Source organism: Artemia sp. Qi Xiang Cuo, chromosome 1, assembly GCF_049724085.1.
Source record: "Artemia sp. Qi Xiang Cuo chromosome 1, ASM4972408v1, whole genome shotgun sequence".
Taxonomy (NCBI): Eukaryota; Metazoa; Arthropoda; class Branchiopoda; order Anostraca; family Artemiidae; genus Artemia; species Artemia sp. Qi Xiang Cuo.
The window spans coordinates 29,531,140-29,549,342 of NC_142794.1; the positions used below are offsets into that span (position 1 = coordinate 29,531,140).

General features: G+C 32.9%; 1 protein-coding gene across 1 annotated transcript; it reads left to right on the plus strand.

Annotated features, from left to right (window-relative positions):
* Nucleotides 1–9,307: 9,307 nt before the first annotated feature.
* On the plus strand, nt 9,308–15,296 carry LOC148956191 (uncharacterized). The gene is made up of 3 exons (XM_089089672.1): nt 9,308–9,363; nt 10,698–10,815; nt 12,633–15,296. Exons 1-3 carry the CDS (start codon nt 9,308–9,310, stop codon nt 12,759–12,761), a joined length of 303 nt encoding a protein of 100 aa, XP_088945798.1. The 3' UTR covers nt 12,762–15,296.
* The last annotated feature ends 2,907 nt before the right edge of the window (nt 15,297–18,203 follow it).

Genomic DNA, 18,203 nt, shown 5'->3' on the forward strand with positions numbered 1-18,203 from the left:
TAGTAGCATCATCAGTAGGTATATATATATATATATATATATATATATATATATATATATATAATATAATATATATATATAATATATATAATATATATATATATATATATATATATATATATATATATATATATATATATATATATATATATATATATATATATATATATATATATATATATATATATATATATATATATATATATATATATATATTTACAGTAGATATAAAAGTTGCTTCCTCAAAAAGTAATATTTCCCGCCCTCATAGAGTGGTGCCTCCAATGATATTGCTTATGTGCCCTCTTGAAAAGCGACATAAACAAAGTTTTTTCCTTTATTTGAACTTCTGTGCGTTCCCTAAGAGTTTCATCTTAATACCCTTAGCGTCATCATATACATTTACTGTAGTTGTAGTATAACCCATTCTGAGGAAATTGTTCTAACGTGAAACCACCTTTTTAAGGTTGCTCTACTAGGCATACGCTAGACCAGTGGTTTCTTATTTAAACCACAAACGGATAATAATAAAAAAATTTAAAAAGGTGGTTTAACGTTAAAATCATTTATTCAGAATGGGATATACTACCGCTACATTTAATTTAACTGATGACCCTAAAGGTATTAGGATGAAACTCTTTGGGAACGTTTTGGAGTTTTAATTAAAGGAAAAAACTGTGTGTAAGCGAGTTTTCAAAAGGGCATATGAGCAATATCATAGGCAGCACCAATCCATAATAGCTGGAAATATTATTGAAACTTTTGAAAGAGTTAATTTGAGTCAAAATTAAAAGTTCTTGTGTCCTTTTTACGAATAAGAAGATGTCGGAGAGAGAGCAGCCTTTCTCTCAAGCCCATTTATTTTCTAAACACATAAAGTCAACACTTTGAGACAGTTATTTTGTTCAGTATAGTAGAATGGTCCAGCAACTAAGTCCTTTGGGATATTAAGCAATTCATCCCATGACAAAAAAGTAATTGCCCCAGTATACGTTAAACTGAATGTTGCCATAAAATAAATCAAAAGGCAGTGTAGTTATGGCTGCCAATAAAACAACTTAGCAATATATCGAGAACGACTTGGGGTATTAAGTTGAACTTTTTATGGATACTGCTATTACTACTTTTGCTTTCTTAATTTAAATAAATAAAAAGAGTGTAACTGTATCCAGGTAGTCAAAAAGTAAAAAAAGAAACTTTTGGGAATTTTCTTTTCAAGTCAACTTCAGAAGCTATAAAACTAAATTAAAATATCCTGTTTATATCAGGGTTAAAAATTGTTGAAAAATTTGCTTTAACATACAAATAGCAACCCCTACTATTGATTAAAATAGAGTAAATCTGAAAAGATATAAAACATTATCTCTTTCATGTAAAACACCATGACAATTAAAAAAGATCAGAAATTGATTTAAAAACATTCTTTTATAAAACGAGTTTTTCAAAGAAAAGTAAAGAGCTTTATTAAGCCAAAAGTGAGCAAAATAAAATCAAATTATTTTCAAAGCATAAAACTAAAACAAATAACGATCAATAAATAAATGAAAACTGAAAATGAACAGAAATTACGATAAATAGACAAGTCAAACTCAAAACTAACAAAAAATTAATAAAAGTAGGGCTGATAACCCCTATGCCTTCTCTCAAGACTAGAACACAATGTGCACTTTACTGAAAACAAAACAGGTGAATAGAGAAACACTACATTATGACGTTACCTCTGATGATATTGGTTATGACGTCATTACTCTATGGCTCGAAATTAATCACTATTTCAATAATTCATTTCACAAAATAGTTGCCGTAGAGGACAAGTGGAGGCCATGGTCAATGATTCATTTTCTCTTCCTCTTAATGAGAGTAATCCGAGTTCGGAGCCTTATACGTTAACTTTTTTTATTTATTTACTCGAAACAATTAAAAGGTAGCATGTTTTATTAGCTCCGAAGGCTCCTCAATTCATTACCTTCCAGTTCCGGGTCAAGAGATCCCAGAAGTTCATTCTTAGCCAACTAATTTTGAAGACCTGGAGAATCATAGAAACTCAGCAGGCCGGGCACCCATCTACACACAACTGTATACTGAGCAGATAGATGCACTGGTCAGTAAATTCCCCTTCCCAGAATATTTTAAATGTTTATAAATAACATAAAGAAAGCCTGGGAAGGCCTATCACAACAAGGTAGCGAAATAAAATAGGTCTATCGATACTATCAAATGCCTTTTCAAAGTTCGAAAACACGACAAAAACCCTATCATTTACCCTGCAATATTTTCCAATAAGAGCCAGGAGTATAAATACACGATCCACTGGTGTAGGCAAAATTAGGCAACAAATTGTCTGGGGGGGGGAGGGCAGTCAAGGGGGTGATGAAGTTTTATCAACTACTTTTTCAACTATCTGCATTTTCAGATATATTTAATGTAAATTTGAAGGTCTAGGGGGGGCAGCTATCCCCCACCCTGCCTCTCCTCCCCCTCCATTTTCCTCAGACATAATTTGTAGTTGAATATTACATTTTGCATCCTACTTTGGTCTCACTGGTGATAATTTCCCTTTCTAGCCACAGCCCTAATCTACCATCTATAACCTTTTCCAAAAATTTACTAATCGTTGGTACTAGACTAATAGGGCGATAGTTACTATGCTTCATCAGGTCACGATTTTTAAATAACGGAATTATAACCGATATATCCCATGCTGTTGGCCAACTACATGAAACCAGGACCACATTATGCAAAGTTAATAAAACTGGAAAAAGGAAACCGATTAATTTTTTATTCAATGTTGACAGAATTCCATCAATAATAATAATAATAATAATAATAATTTATTTATTATTCATCAGAATAAGGTATAAAAGACGGAGTATCAATAAAAAAGAAAAAACACACACAAAAAACAAATTACAACACATTGCATATAATCGAACAAATTACAAAGACGAGAAACAAAAACTCAATTATACACTGCACTGCAGATACGTAAGAAATTTTACTTTTTAAACTCCCAAGTACTGAAAGAACAAGCATATATATATATATATATATATATATATATATATATATATATATATATATATATATATATATATATATATATATATATATATATATATATATATATATATATATATATATATATATATATATATATATATATATATTTATATATATATATATATATATATATATATATATATATATATATATATATATATATATATATATATATATATATATATATATATATATATTTTTTTTTTTTATATATATATATATATATCTTTCTGAGGAAATGGTTCTAACGTGAATTCACCTTTTTAAGATAGCGTTGCTAGGCATATGCTAGACCAGTGGTTTCTTATTTTCACCACATACGGATCATAGAAAAAAATGTAAAAAGGTGGTTTCACGTTAGAACCATTTCTTCAGAACGGGCTATACTACCACTAAAGCTTGACGCAAATACATTCTTAGACTATAGTTTATTAACCGTAAATATAAACAGAAGGATAAGTGTCTGTTGTAATACAAAAGGTAGCATGAGTGCATGGATTAAAACTATAAATTATTTGTTACATGAGTAGAAATATTGTTGGAACAAAATACCAACCCATGAAAATGCACGGGGTTTTCATTTTTAAATATATTCAATGAAGATAAAAACGTGAACAATTCAGGATTAAAGGGGGGGGGTAATTCTGTTGGAAGTTTTTCTCCTTCAAAATGAAGCTATTCTCAAAATATTGAAAGAGGAGGAGGGCAAAACAATCTAGAGAGGTGAAATTTGACCCTGTCTGCCTCTAAATTGGTTCCCCTGGTCGGAGAAACATCTAAAAATAGAAAAATATAACACAATTTTACGCCTTTGTGCAATGAAAATTACCATATGCAAAGTTCAAAAACGAAATATCGGAATGCTCATATCTTAATTAGAGCTTAAAATTTCTGGAAAAATTCATCCAATAATTTGTCTCTTCTTTTCTTTACTCTTCACCTATTCTGTAATATAAATTGCTTCGTGTGTCTGCTTGTTTGTTGTGGTTTCCTTTTTATAATGATTGTTCGTTTGTGAAGTATTACGGGAAACATAGCCTGAAGCAGTTCATCCAAGGCAAGCCCATTCAATTTGGATATAAACTATGGGCTATATGAACTTTGGATGGCTATTGCCTTCAGTTTCATCTGTACTCGGGGAAAGAGCCTAGTGCTTCATCTCAGACTGCTAAAGGAGGCCTAGGGTCTCGAGTCATGAAAAGACTTTTGGAAATTGTTGAAGATGGCCACAGCCTTGAGGTATATTTTGATAATTTCTTTACAAGTCATGAGCTTTTGTGTTATCTGAAAGGAGCTGGATTTTGAGCGACTGGGACAGTTAGAGAAACCGATTGGCAAGGTGCCCTCTCCCTTCAAGCAAGGATTTTAAGAGGGAGCAACGTGGAGCCTATGATTATCGGTTTGATGCAGACAACGATATATTGGTCACAAAATGGCAGGACAATAACGTTGTCTCTGTTGCATCCAACCATCTCAGCCTAGATCCAATAAGACCGGTTGAACGAAGAGTTAAGGGACAGATGGGAAAAACGGCAGTGCAGCAGCCGCATCCACTCAGGCAATACAACCGGTACATGAGTGGAGTTGATTTACGTGACTGACTTGTCAGCAAGCATGTTGTGTCTATTAGCGGAAAGAAATGGTATTGGGCTCTTTTTGTGCGCGTGTTAGACATGGCTGTTCTCAATACTTGGACACTATTCAATATGGTGGTTGATAAAGAAAAGGAAACGACTCTTGTAGATTTTAGAGGGTCGGTCGCACAAGATCTTTTGAAAACAAATTACAGAGGAGGGGAACCAAGGCCTTAATTTTAGAAAGAAGACCAGTTTCTGTGCCCCCAGTAAGTACCCGATATGATAGAATAGGGCACGTCCTAGTGAAGCGCGAAAATCAGCGACGATACCAAGGCGAAAACTGCAAGAAAAAAACCACTGAGCTACTGTGAGAAATGTGACGTCACCCTGTGCACTGGCTGTTTTGCGTCTTACCACACTAAGTTTTGCTTTGTTTGGGTCTCGTGTTGCATTTAATTCAGTCTTCGGCATTGAAAATATACTTGATGATATCGTGTATACTTTGATACCACTAAAGCCCACTGTCCTTTAAATAGGACAGCTTGTATCTCAGAAACCGGAAACTGGAAAAATCTACAAATACATTTTTGGCTTACTTAGGTGATCAAAAGAAACTGATGAAAAGGACAACTAGAATCCCCCACATTTCTTCTTGGGCTTTAGCGGGTTAAAATGGATGCGTCCAACATGAATACGTTGATAATTTTATTTGTGTTCATTGTGTCGAGTCTCGAAGAACACTACCGTCGGGTGTGATTTCCAAGTAGCCTTCAAGTTGATTTAGTGAAATTAAGGCACCGCTCCTTCTGAAAGGTTAAGCATAGGTCCGGTCTAAACGTACAGTGGCAATTCATACAATACTCACATCTCGAGTAATACAATGAGATTTTGAGAACATTCAATCAGTTATTCTCTTTTGGAATAGTTGTCAATATCGATCTAAAGATTGCAATGTCAATTTGTATATGGTTCTATAAGATTTATCAAAGGTTAGAATTGGGAATGTTATTCCATTTACTTTACACTCAATATTGGAAAGTCCAAACATTTTCAATTTGTGTGAGAGCTTGTCAATAATCCTATGTGTTCTGGAAAATACCATCGAGGAGGACGCCTTTATATTTCTTCTTGAATTTGGTGTTCGGAAGAAGTTTAGTTCATAAGTCACTTGTTTAATTAAAATCATAATACAGAGGGCTGGAGACATTGTATTTAAATGTCACATAGAAATAATTAGGGATTATGTCTGTGTTAAACTGCTACCCAAGAGTCAAAATCAGACCTGCATTTAAGCTAAAGAAGTAGTAACTATCTCTTGCCCCTCTAAGTTCAACTCTTTAATATTTTCTCAGTCTGATAGACTCCACTCTTGGTTTCGACACTTTGAAGTTCTTAGTCATAAATCCTGTCAATAATCTCGTTATATTTGGTATCTTATAAACGATACAACCCAGGTTTAATGTCTAAGACTTTTGACACTCTAAAAAGCTCAATGAACCATTTGTAGCTCCCCTTTTCAGAACCTTATGTGGATTGATTGATTTGAACTGTAATCACCGTGAGGTTTTATTTCTTTTATTTCACTTTCATTGGAATGTTGTTTAAGAAAAATGTCAAGCGTACTTTCATCGTTGCCTTGATGAACTTCAATTGGATAGAGAGCAATGGGGATGTTAATAGTAAATTTGCATGATTTTATTCAGATCCTGAACAAAACCAACAGTGTTTTTAATGTACAATATCTCGAAATGAGAAGGTGAATAGTTTTGAGAGATCGTTTTCCCAATGCAACCTTGTCTTGACTATGACTATGAAAGAGTCATGCTGTATTTCTGCAATAACTTTTTTACAAACGGATTAAAAAAGTCACTACCACGATCTTTTTTATTGTTTCTATAATGATCCTGCTCAAAAATACCTTTTAGAGTTTTAACAACTTCGCCACCTCTCACCTTTTCGTCACCTTACAAGAGGTAAATCACCTGGGATTACGCTTGTACGGTTTGTTTTGACGTCTTTGAATCTCGTATAGAGCCAAAAGATCTTTAAGGGGATTTTTATTAGGTTTTTCAATAATGATTTTCATGAATCCTGCGATTTCGAGCTAGAGTGTGAGCTGGTTTATTATGAAGAAACTTCCTTGCTAGTCCAATCACCTGTACAAGTGTATTATTTTGATTATTTTTTCTTATAGAGTATTAAGTAGTATTTTGATTTTTTTTTCTTATAGAAAATGACAACGATAGTCTGTTCTTTGTAAAGGAAAACACGAGGAAGTTCCAAGTTAAGGAAGGCTACCAGTTTTATTTGTACATAAACACTTCTCCCTGTGGCGATGCCAGGTATGTTGCTCAAAGCTGATTTATTGTTACAGAATTTAACGCAGAGGGTGGATTGGGAGTTCAGATGTATTTATTACTATTGGAGGCAAGTTCTGATAAATTTATTTAAAATAAAAAAAATATAATCAAATTGAAAATAAAGAAAAAGTCAAACGAATTTACTCAAAAAAGTGTTCATTGTCAGTTTACTGTGCTTATGCTTATAGCAATTCCTTAAAATATTAATTTATTTTGGATTTCTTAAAGTTATAAAAGTGAAAACGGTTAAGAGATTTTTTTCAGTAAAGTGCAAATTATATTCTGGCTTTTAGAAATTATAGGGGTTTTGAACCCGTCTCACATTAATTTCTGCTCGTTTTGAGTTTGACTCTGTTATGTATTTTCATTTTTGTTCGATTTGGGTTTTATTTATTTACTGATACTGATTTGTGGTAGCTGTATGCTTGGTAGATTGTTTGATTCTATCTTCGTTTATTTTTGGTTTGATGGAGTTCTTTACTTCTTTTGTGGAAAAAGTTTTTTTTTTATTAATTTCTGTTTAAATTAAGAAAAACAAAATAAGTATTTCAAAGAAAAGTAAAGAACTAAAATAAACAGGACTGTGCAAAAATAAAATAAAATAATCTACCAAGCGTGAAACTGCTAAAAATCAGCATCGACCAATAAATGAAACCCAAAACGAACAGAAATTACAATAAATAACCGTTTCAAATTCAAAACGAGCAGAAATTAACATGAGTAGGGCTCAAAACACCTATGCCTTCTCAGAGCCAGACCATAATTTGGGCTTTATTCAAAAAATATAAATGTTTTTACTTTCATAAGTCTAATAAATCAAGTAATATTAACATTTGGATGACTCAATATCAGTATATGTATTTTAAACTGACAATGCACATTCATTTGTATTGTTTGTATCATTTCTATTGTATTATTGTTTGTTACTGTAATGTTCTTGTTTGCTGTTTTGTTCTTTGTTATTATTATGTTTTTTTCTTTTCTTTTTTGCTGTATTAGTGGCCCAAAATATTTTTTTTTGTTTCCAGTATATAGGTAGAACAACTTAGTAGAGCTTGGCTATATAAAAGAACAGTGAATGAAAGTTGGTTTTCTATTCTCCATTCATTAATATATGTTAAAACTGAAAGCTTTATAGAACAGTGTAAGCCTTCACCTCAACAAGTTACAAAAGTTTTGATTTTGGTACCAATTGAGCCGGAAAAAAATTTCCTTTAACGTATACAAAATTGGAGGTGACTATTGACTATTTTTAGTCTTTTCTTCTAAATAGATGAAATTTTAAAAACAATTTAATTTGCACGTATAGAAAGTCGATCATAGGTAAATCTGGAACGTATATTACAATTATGCACTTTGCTTTTGTTTTGAACGCTCATGTTTTGTTCCCTTCCCCTCCTACCCTTAAATCAAGTGTCGATATAGGTTTGAGAACAAGATGACGCTAAAATGAATCCATTGAGAAAAATTGGACTCTAATTCAGGAGAGAAGTCGTGTCCCAATTAATTTATTCGAACCGTCCACCCTAAACGTGACCACCCCAGATTATTAAATGCCAATCAGCAACTTCTTACGACCAGGGAAATCATTGATTTCGGTTTTAACAAAAAATTACAGTTAGTTTGAAATTGCAAAAGGGTTAGAGATTCATCACATTGATTTATATTTCATATGTCTTCTGCATCTTCGATTTATACCTGAACATTAGAACATTGTTCATATTCAAGATTTGCAATCAATGCTGCGTTCGATGCCATTTTGATGACAGCTGCACCGGTCACTATCGAAGTATCCGTCATAGCCACATTTAAAGACGGTGAAATTTTTTTCGTGCTGCTGAAGGTCCGTGAGAATAGGGTACAGCATACCGTTATGAAGTTTCCATCCCAAATTCTTAGGATAAAGGGCAGTGCTCTGAAGCATGATATAATCTCGTACTTAGAGATAAGCTCACAAACCGTGAAATTTCGCTGCTGCTGAAGTAGGAGGTAGATCTTGGGGATGAACGAAAGTTGTAGACGTCGCTAATTTCTGCTGAAAGACATGTTATCGGTAACTGTTAACAATTCTAGTTGGTTTTCCAACGTACAATATAGAAAGTGCAGCCTCTTCTGTTACTTTAATCTTTTCTTTCGAAGCACCAATTCTAAAAAAGCGTTGAAATATTTTTTTTTAATTGTTAGTTGTCTCTTAGCCGTTAAAGCGCAATTCCTTTGCCAAGTATATATAGACAGGAAGTTGTTTTGTAGCCAAGAATTGCATGAGCACAAAGAAGTAGTTTGCTGGTTTCAGTCCAAATCTTCTTAACGATGGCTTCTATGTCCCAAATTACACCTGAAGTTGTCACCTTAGGCTCAGATTGCAGGTACACCTTGTGGTACTCAGGAATACAATGATGAAGTAACAACACTAACAAGTCGGTACTGTCACCAATAACTATGATAACCCAAATATTCGAACACTCAACTGCTGAAAGCACAATTAGTAAGTCAGCATCAGTTTTAGCTTGTACGGTTCTCATACTTTTGCTTTGTAAATAATCAGAAAGTAAATCAGAAAGTAAATTCTTTTTGCACCAAAGAAATTTCTCTTTTTTGGTGGTCAGTCGCCTTTCTGGGTTAAACAATTCTTACCGTCTAGTGACATGGTTTCGCTTAAGATGAGTTATATTATTCATCGAAAAAGCGATATCGAAGCGATCAAAGACAATAATGGCGTCTGGATATTGAGCCAAAACGTAATTCCAATATCGGTCTAAGATCTCCGAATACATTTTTTTACTCGTTGAGAGAACGCTGTGAAGCTTTTTAAGATGTAGGTCTAAGATAAGGTCTAAGATGTAGGTGCATGTCAGACTAGCTTTTCCCAAGTAGTAACCATTTCTGAAAGGTTTTTGATCGCTTTGGCAAGATCTTGTTTATTTAGCTTTCAGAATATGCCAGAATCCTAGTTTGCGTCGCTTTTTGGCTGTTCTTGCTCGTTCCAAAAGCCAAATAAACCAGAACTGGCAAAACTATCAAAAAACTTTCAGAATTTGACAATATTAGAAAAAAGCTTAGTCTGACTTGCACCTACATTTTAGATGTGGCACTTTGCTTCACAGGATTCCTCAAACGAATAAAGAAACATATTCAGAGATAATATACATATACTGGAACTACTTTTTGGCCAAAACCAACCGTAGACAGAAATGGACACAACTTCTTCTCTGTATTAGTAGCCGAATTTTTTTTTCTGTATAGATTCAACTTAACAAATTGCTGTTCTCAGGCCTATATCAACGCTTGATTTATGAGCAAAAAAAAGGGGGTTCAAATATGAGCATCCAAAATAAAAACAAAGTGCAGGTTCATGATTTATGTGCCCTATTACTGACTTTCTGTAAGAGTAAATTAAGGTGTCTTCAAGAAGTCGTCATTTTATAAGAAAAGACAAAAAATTGTTAATTTCTTCTCGCCCAATTTAGCCCTATTTTGTATTTGTTGCAAATAAATTTTTTCGGTTTCAATCGAAATAAAATCAAAAATTTTGCAATTTGTTTGAGGCAACCCCTAAAATTAATTTAGATTGACTAAATTAGATAGATCCAGGACACAGTGATTACTTTATTTAGTTTGATGAATGTGTAACTTAAGGCAAGTACTTTGTAAAACGGGCAGAAGCTTATTGCTGGATAATTTTTATTGCCTCATTTTATAGGCACTGCGAAATCGAAGCATTTAATAGAAGCGATGGTCGACTGCAGGGTAAAATTGATGGACTGTTTATTGGACTGACAAAGCATTGGAGACAAGGTACATGGGACAAAATTGTCAGCGTAAGTATCGGCTCTCTGATTTTAGAACTTCTGATGTAACATGAATGCTATAAATACTTTATTTTTATTATAGATGTGCACTTGGAGAGTAGTAGAAACCATAACAATGTTCCTGCTGGTTTTGGCTGTCCCAAGATCGAAATCAGATTTTTTTTGGTCCCTGTTTTTTTTTATTTTTTTAACGCTAATATGACGCTGGTATTGTGATATATAAGAGTCCTCACAACATTGTGCGGAGATATATTAAACTCGGTGCAACGTTATTATGTAGGCCAGCCCTTCATACCCTGGTCTAAGGTTAGACCCTTGGTCTGAGTTTCATCTTCTTAAAATAGATTTTCGGACAAACCATACCCCTGAAAGAGGCTAAATCTAAGACATACTCTTATAATCATTCATACGAAGAAGAGTAAACTAGGCATATCATATTAACAATTATCTATTCAAAACTGATAGACTTGTTTACTTAATTCAATTTTTTTTATCCCCCGTATTCATTTCATTTACGACTTCTTAGAATTTCGGGGAACCCCCAACCTTTCTAATGAGTTTACAAAACATCTCCCAGATTATATACCCCATTTTATTATAAGAAAAAAGTGTCAGTAGTATCACGGGGAACCTATGTTGTTATAAATTTGTTAAACTTTTTTTTTCAAAAAAATTATTCAGTCGACAAATTTGACATCAATTCATTCAAAATTTTTACATACACTTTTAAGGCGATTACTCAACATTATACAGCACCTTCATTGAACTTTTGATGATATAATAATTTAGCACAAATACATTGTAAATACATTTAGATTAGCTTCAAAACTGTATTCACGGGCTCTTAATAAAACAAACAGCAGTAAATAAAATTAACACTACATTAGTAGAATCATAGAATCCATTTCTATAGAGGCCATAGGAAGCACTGAACCGTATCAAGAACAGGGCCAAAGAACTCTATGAAGGTCAGGCTACTTTAAGAAATTTGTGACCTCGATCAAGGCCAGGTGCTCGTGGATGTCGCTGTCTTGACTGGTGTAATGAATGTGGCCTTTACCTGAGGATGGCTGGGGTCAATTTTCTTGACTATTAAGCAACTAATGTAAATTTTCCTTTATCCTTTTTACTTCTTTTATTATCCTTTTTCTTATTTAATTTTTTTCATATTCACTATCGTTTTGATTGTGCTAATATATGATAATTGATGCACTCTTCTATTTTAAATAAACTCTTGGAAAAAAGTAATAAAAATGAAAGCAACATACTTGCTAATTGCAAAGTGTATCAAAGCATAGCCCATTATAACAAATATTTTCACACTTTTGTCACACTTTTAAAGTGAATACATTGCCACACCGATATCCTACTTTTTTTTAAATGCAATTATTGTCACAATGATGCCCTACTTTCTAAAGTTAGAATGCCAAAATGATGCCCTACTGTTTGGATATGATTCATGTCATAATGATGTTAAAGTACAATTGTCAGAACTCGGTCCTAGCTGTTTCAAGCTGTTTCATGACCATTTACTGAAACATTTGATGAGACTTTACTGAAACATTTTGTTTCATTTACCATTTACCATTTACATAAAGCTGAATTCCACCTTGACAAGTTACATCAAAATGGATATCTTACCTTGAAACACTTAAACCGTAGTACTGCAGAAAAATAATATACCTACTAATTTAGTTTATCAAATAATAGTTTATTTGCCAAAGTTAATTCCTATTTTGAATTATATTTTAATCATATATATGAATAAAATTTTTAAAAAGGTATTGGGATAATTTATTGTTGTAAATATATTTGTCTTTTTCTAGAAGACGAAGGCTACTCTTGAGAAGGCGTTTAGAAGAATGGGACTTGGATTTTGGATGCATAAGCCGGGATTCGTGAATGAATTTTCACTTCCCTACAACATTCAAAAAAAGAAAGGAAAATCTCTATGACCAGTTATTTATAGTCTAGTGCTTTTATAGTCTAAGTCTTGGCTGACCCCCTCATTTACATAATAATTTCAATTCATTTTAAGTTTTAATGTTGGTCCTTACTTTCTGTTCAACAAGCTGTTTTTTTATTTAATTACCATCCAGCTTAATCATTCCACGTTACAAGTTTTACATCAGACATATTGTCGAAAACGGCTGCCCGCTGTATGCTGGTGCTCCATCATTGTTATTTGCACCATTTCAAAAGATCCAGAATAGGGCTAATAGGACAGGTTCAGTCATTACCGATGACGCTCTTCAGTCTTTCATTCTCCTCCTCTAGAGCCTTGTCGTATTTTACCCTGCCTTTCCCCCATCTTCCAACCGACAAGACAGACATGAAGGCACACAGCTCCGTCTAACTACCTTAAGGTTGACGTGTCAAAAGTGGAATGCTTAATAAACAGCTTCATTTGACATCTTCAATTTGGTATCGAACGATATTCCTGTGAACATCAATTCTAAAAGTTTAGTCATGTAAAACCTCGTGTTGGAGTGATGTAAAAGATTAGCTATTAATCAGATGTTTAAATGTACCTTTTGTTGCGAATTTACGATTGGCTTGAATACTATTAAAACGTAGATGGATATGACTCATTCTCAGTAATGTTGTTTGTAGTCCTTGCTTGATAAAGTGAGGTTTTCCTCAGGGTTCGGTTTTAATTTAATTTTGTTTTTGGTTAGTATGAAAGCGATGAGGCTCAATCTCCCTGGTGCTTGGCTAATATTGTTGATGAAAAAAAAACAATATATTTTTCTAAATCAACCGATATTTTGATGATCATATTTCTAAAGTTAATATTCGTGTGTTCAAAAATAAAAGTAAATTGGAATTTAATATGCACCAAACAAGTTTATGGTTAATAGTAAGATAGAAAATTAGTTAACATTACTGGTAGGATTTTATTTTCTCTTGCCTCAATTCAACATTCTCATCTTCCAAGATATCTAGGGTTCTAATTCGATTAAAAGTAGTCTTCGAAAATTAATAATGAGATAGTTGCTTCTAAGGCTCCTTAGAATTAGATAAAGAGTCGAACGGAGGATGCCAAACCGAGTAATACTATTTTTGTATTATAATTTCATTAATCTCTTAATCATCAATGTTCTCAAACATAAATAAATACCTTGTGGTGGCGTCTTAAGGGCCCAAAACTTTTATATGGATTTTAAACACGAGTAAATTTCTCAGAATAAGGTTATTCGCTTCATTACTTGTCAGGTACAGAATTTTCATAATACAGTTTTATATTTTACTAAATTAAAAGTGCTGTATGCAGAAAAACTACGTAATCTCCAGGCTGTTGCGTTACATACCAGTGTCTTAGTCAACTGTTTCGTTCAGTATCTATTTTAGATCATTTGATATTAAACGGTTATATGCATGGTCATTTTACTTGAAATGCTACTAACTCGTTGACTAAAGTAGGAATGGTAGAAGAGCACATTTAAAAAATGAAATATGTCAGCAGGATTTATGGAATATCCTTGCAGAGAGTGTCAAAAAATCAGAGGACCTTTAGTTATTTAAAAAAAGTAGAGATCCACAATTAAGAGATGGAAAGTGTTTTTGAAATATTCGTACTTCAAGATAAACCAATCAGACACTTTTTATCGTTGATTCTAGGTTTTCAACTAAACATCTTTATGTGACTTGATTATTGGACAGGACTATGGGACTTTATGGAAGTTTGTGGCTCTTTTCTGCAGATCAACTTCATTTAACTTCTAATTATAATATTTGCCATGATTATTTGTTAGGTATTGCCTCAGATTGGTTTTGGAATTTTGTGAACTAGATTGCTTAATCATAATTACCAAGTGACATTCCATAAGTTTTGTGACAAAATACTGTGTAAATGGTTACACAAAAACTATCCGGAAGTTTATTCTCTAAATAAGTACTTCTGGTTTTCGTTTCTTTTTTTTTAATTAGATTATTTAGATTTTTTTTTCCCGTTGTGCATTATTTGTATCACTGAAGCGTGCCACTAGGCATATCCTTAGACCTTATATTCTCCTGTGCCACTAGAGGCACCTGGGGCTTACACGGAGAGCTGCCAGTCGTCCTGCTTGTGCATCACCCCTAAAATATTTGCCCATTGGGCTTATATCGTCGTATGAATCTTGGACCGGTCCCGTCTATATCTGCGATGCAATGTCATTTTTTTTCAGCCTCTCCTGCAGCTTCCTTCAGTTTCCATTCCAAGATTTGTCTTGAGATCCTATTATCCTTTATACGGATCATGTATGACATATACTCGTATGACTTATGCACTAGGCATATGCTCAAAATGATTTGGTCAAGGTTTGTTTTCCATAGTTGTTTGCCATACATAGAACAGTTTAGGCGTGGAATGTCACGTTTATATCTTTTTATGTCACCCAAAGGAGGGAAGGACTTGGACGCATGCTAAAACCTCATTAATAACTATCTGTCCATTCCAGAAAAACGATGATTTTTTTTTCCAATGAACAATGTCAATTTTTTCGATGACAGTAAATTGTCCAATTGAAAATAAAAACGATGAAAATTTGTCTAATGACAAGAAAAAACAATGACAGTATATCTGGTAAGACGAAAAATAGTGACGGTTAGTCCTCTGGTGGGAAAAACCGATGACACGTTGTCCTATAACAGTCTTGTTAGTGACAGAAAAACCTATGGTCAAAAAAAGATGACCAAATTATTTATCCTAAAATGTCTGGATGTCCACAAAGGTTACATGAAGCCAAGCGAGTATTCTCAATATACGGTCAATAGTTTTAATTAAAATAGTGCCCTCCTTTATACATAGTTTTGGTGAGTTTACCCAGATGTGTCTCATTGCTGGAGATTAAGTTTAAATTCTTGGGATTTTATTTGGAGGAGGAGGAAGGGATAAGGACACTTCAAATTGTGTTTCCAAGAAACTGTTAGCAGTTTCTTAAGTCTGTTGTAAAATAGGCTTTGCTGGTAATTAAGTGTATGTTAAGAATCCGAGAGTCAGTAAATTTACTCCCTAAGGGTAACATTGTGTTTGGTTTAGTCATAGAAATTTTCTCAGACGTTGTCGATGTAATCTCTATGAAGGCAAACTGACTTTGGAATTAATATAATGTAATGACTGTAACAAGCTGTATCAGTTCCTGAATATCTGGTGAAAAATTAAATATCAATTGAAAATGAAAAGTCTTCCTCAAAAGTGATACTAACTTTCAATTTTTCTATTACAGAGAAGCTGATTTTTATTTTACAATGCTGCAAATGACTTTGGATTTATCTTTCTACATATTTCCACCTAGAGTGATCCTTTCCTGAGTGCCATTCCAATCTTGCTATTGTATCTTCTCTTTTCAAGATGCATATTCAAAGCTGGAAATTATGCTATAAAATATCTACCTAGTTTTTATTCAATCACAAGTACTACGTAGAACCTATTTGTTAGGTTATTCTGGTTAGTCACAGATTATAGTCATAGGCCTACGAATTTGCTTCCTCTTTAGATCCCTATCTGTCTGTACATTATTTAAACCATTACTTTTCATCTTCATTTTTCTACGTCTTTGTCGCTTCGTGATGAAGAATAGGGATTTTATTTCTATTGACTCAGTCTTTCATGAAATTACAATATATTCTAACGATATTAAAGAGCAAAGTTGAAACTTCAAATGGACAGAAGTTACTGCTTCATTGCTTGTGCGAAATATATTCATAAAACAGCGCCAAATAACTTGATTCCCTGCATTTGTAGAGTTTTTAAAAAGTAAGGCTTTACTGAAAAAACAAAACCCAGAAAAAAATAGGATGTTATTTTAGCTTATGTTGTAATTGTTGTAATTATTGTTATAGTTATGTTATGTTGTAATTTATGTTGTAATTATAAAATTATTACGCTCTCAATTGTTTTTTACCTGCCATGACACTTGGTGTTTCTTCAGTTTTGAAAGGTTTTACTTAAAGATATTTTCTTTGATCTGTGTTAGAGCACTGGCGACAGCATAGCGAAGGTCTTCGCCGATATGTCTTCTTTTGTTTTTGCTTCTTTTTTTTTCAACTGGCTAACAATCACCTTGGTTCTTTTGGTTTTCTTAAATAATTGTTAGTTTTATTTTTATACTATTAATTTTTTCTATATTATTTTTCATTATTATTTTATTATTCTTCTTTATTATATTTATTACCTTCTCTTATTATTTTCTTCGTTATTTTACAAAGTAAGGTTTTCTTTATCAATTTGCATTTTTTCGCTTTTCTTCAAACAAGTATATAGAAAAATCAATTATTCATTAAATATTGTTTCATTTAGTTTCCCCACTTAGTTTATGGTACCAGTAAAACTTTTTCAAAATGCACCACTTATACTATATTGTTGTTCCTGAACATGCTCTGCAAACGTTTTTTGATATCATGGACTGAAGTTCCTTGAAAAAAAGGGCGAGATATCTTTTTTTTTGTTAAAGAGGCCAAACTGATAGCCCTCTTTAGGGCTATTATCCAAGTCTTTTTTCAGTTACACACGCAAAAGGGGAGGGGGGGGGGGGTAAACCACTTAAACCAACGTAAAGCAGGAAAAGTGGGCGAGGAGTGAAAAAGTACAAAAATCTTTTGGTTTCCGTTCGATCATTGTTTCATTTCTGAAAAATGTCGTAATGTAGGCTAGGGCCATTCTGAGTTATGATAATCCTTCTCCATGGAACGTGTTCCAAATATAATGAAAAATCTAAGAAAAGCACAGTTTTTCGGTATGACTAGACCAAAGACACATGGGTCCAAAAGATGAAAAACTTTTTTTTTTCATTTCATGTCCTTGGTACCAAAACTAGCAAATATAAAGAAAAGTATTTATTAGACCAAAGGCACATGGATCCAAGAGACTTAAAACTTTTTAATTTTATGTCCCAAGTACCAAAGCTTCTAAATCTAGAAAAAACCTAAAATTGACTTAAGCTACATGGATCCAAGATACGAAAAAGCATTTTAGTTTCATGTCCCCGGTAGCAAAACTTCGAAATATAAAGAAAAATCTTATTTCTATCCAAGTAACATGGATCCAAGAGACGAAAAAACAATTTAATTTCATGTCCTTGATAATGAAACTTCCAAATATAAAGAAAAATCATTCAGTTAGTTATACATATAAAAGTGTAGATGGCGGGGCTACCTCAAGTGCTGTCATATTTTAGTTTTAGTTATAGATGGCAGCTTGAATGAATTTTAATCTAGGTTATATTTGACATATAACATAAATTGATATAATTGTGAAAATTAAAACTAAACACAAAAAAATAAGTTTACTTAGAAAAAAACGGCTAAATATAATCAAAACTTGGATGATGAAGAAAAGAGTATTAGGAAAAATAATTTCGGATAATATTAAGGAAAATACAATATGATACGAAACTTGAGATGTTACGTAAATA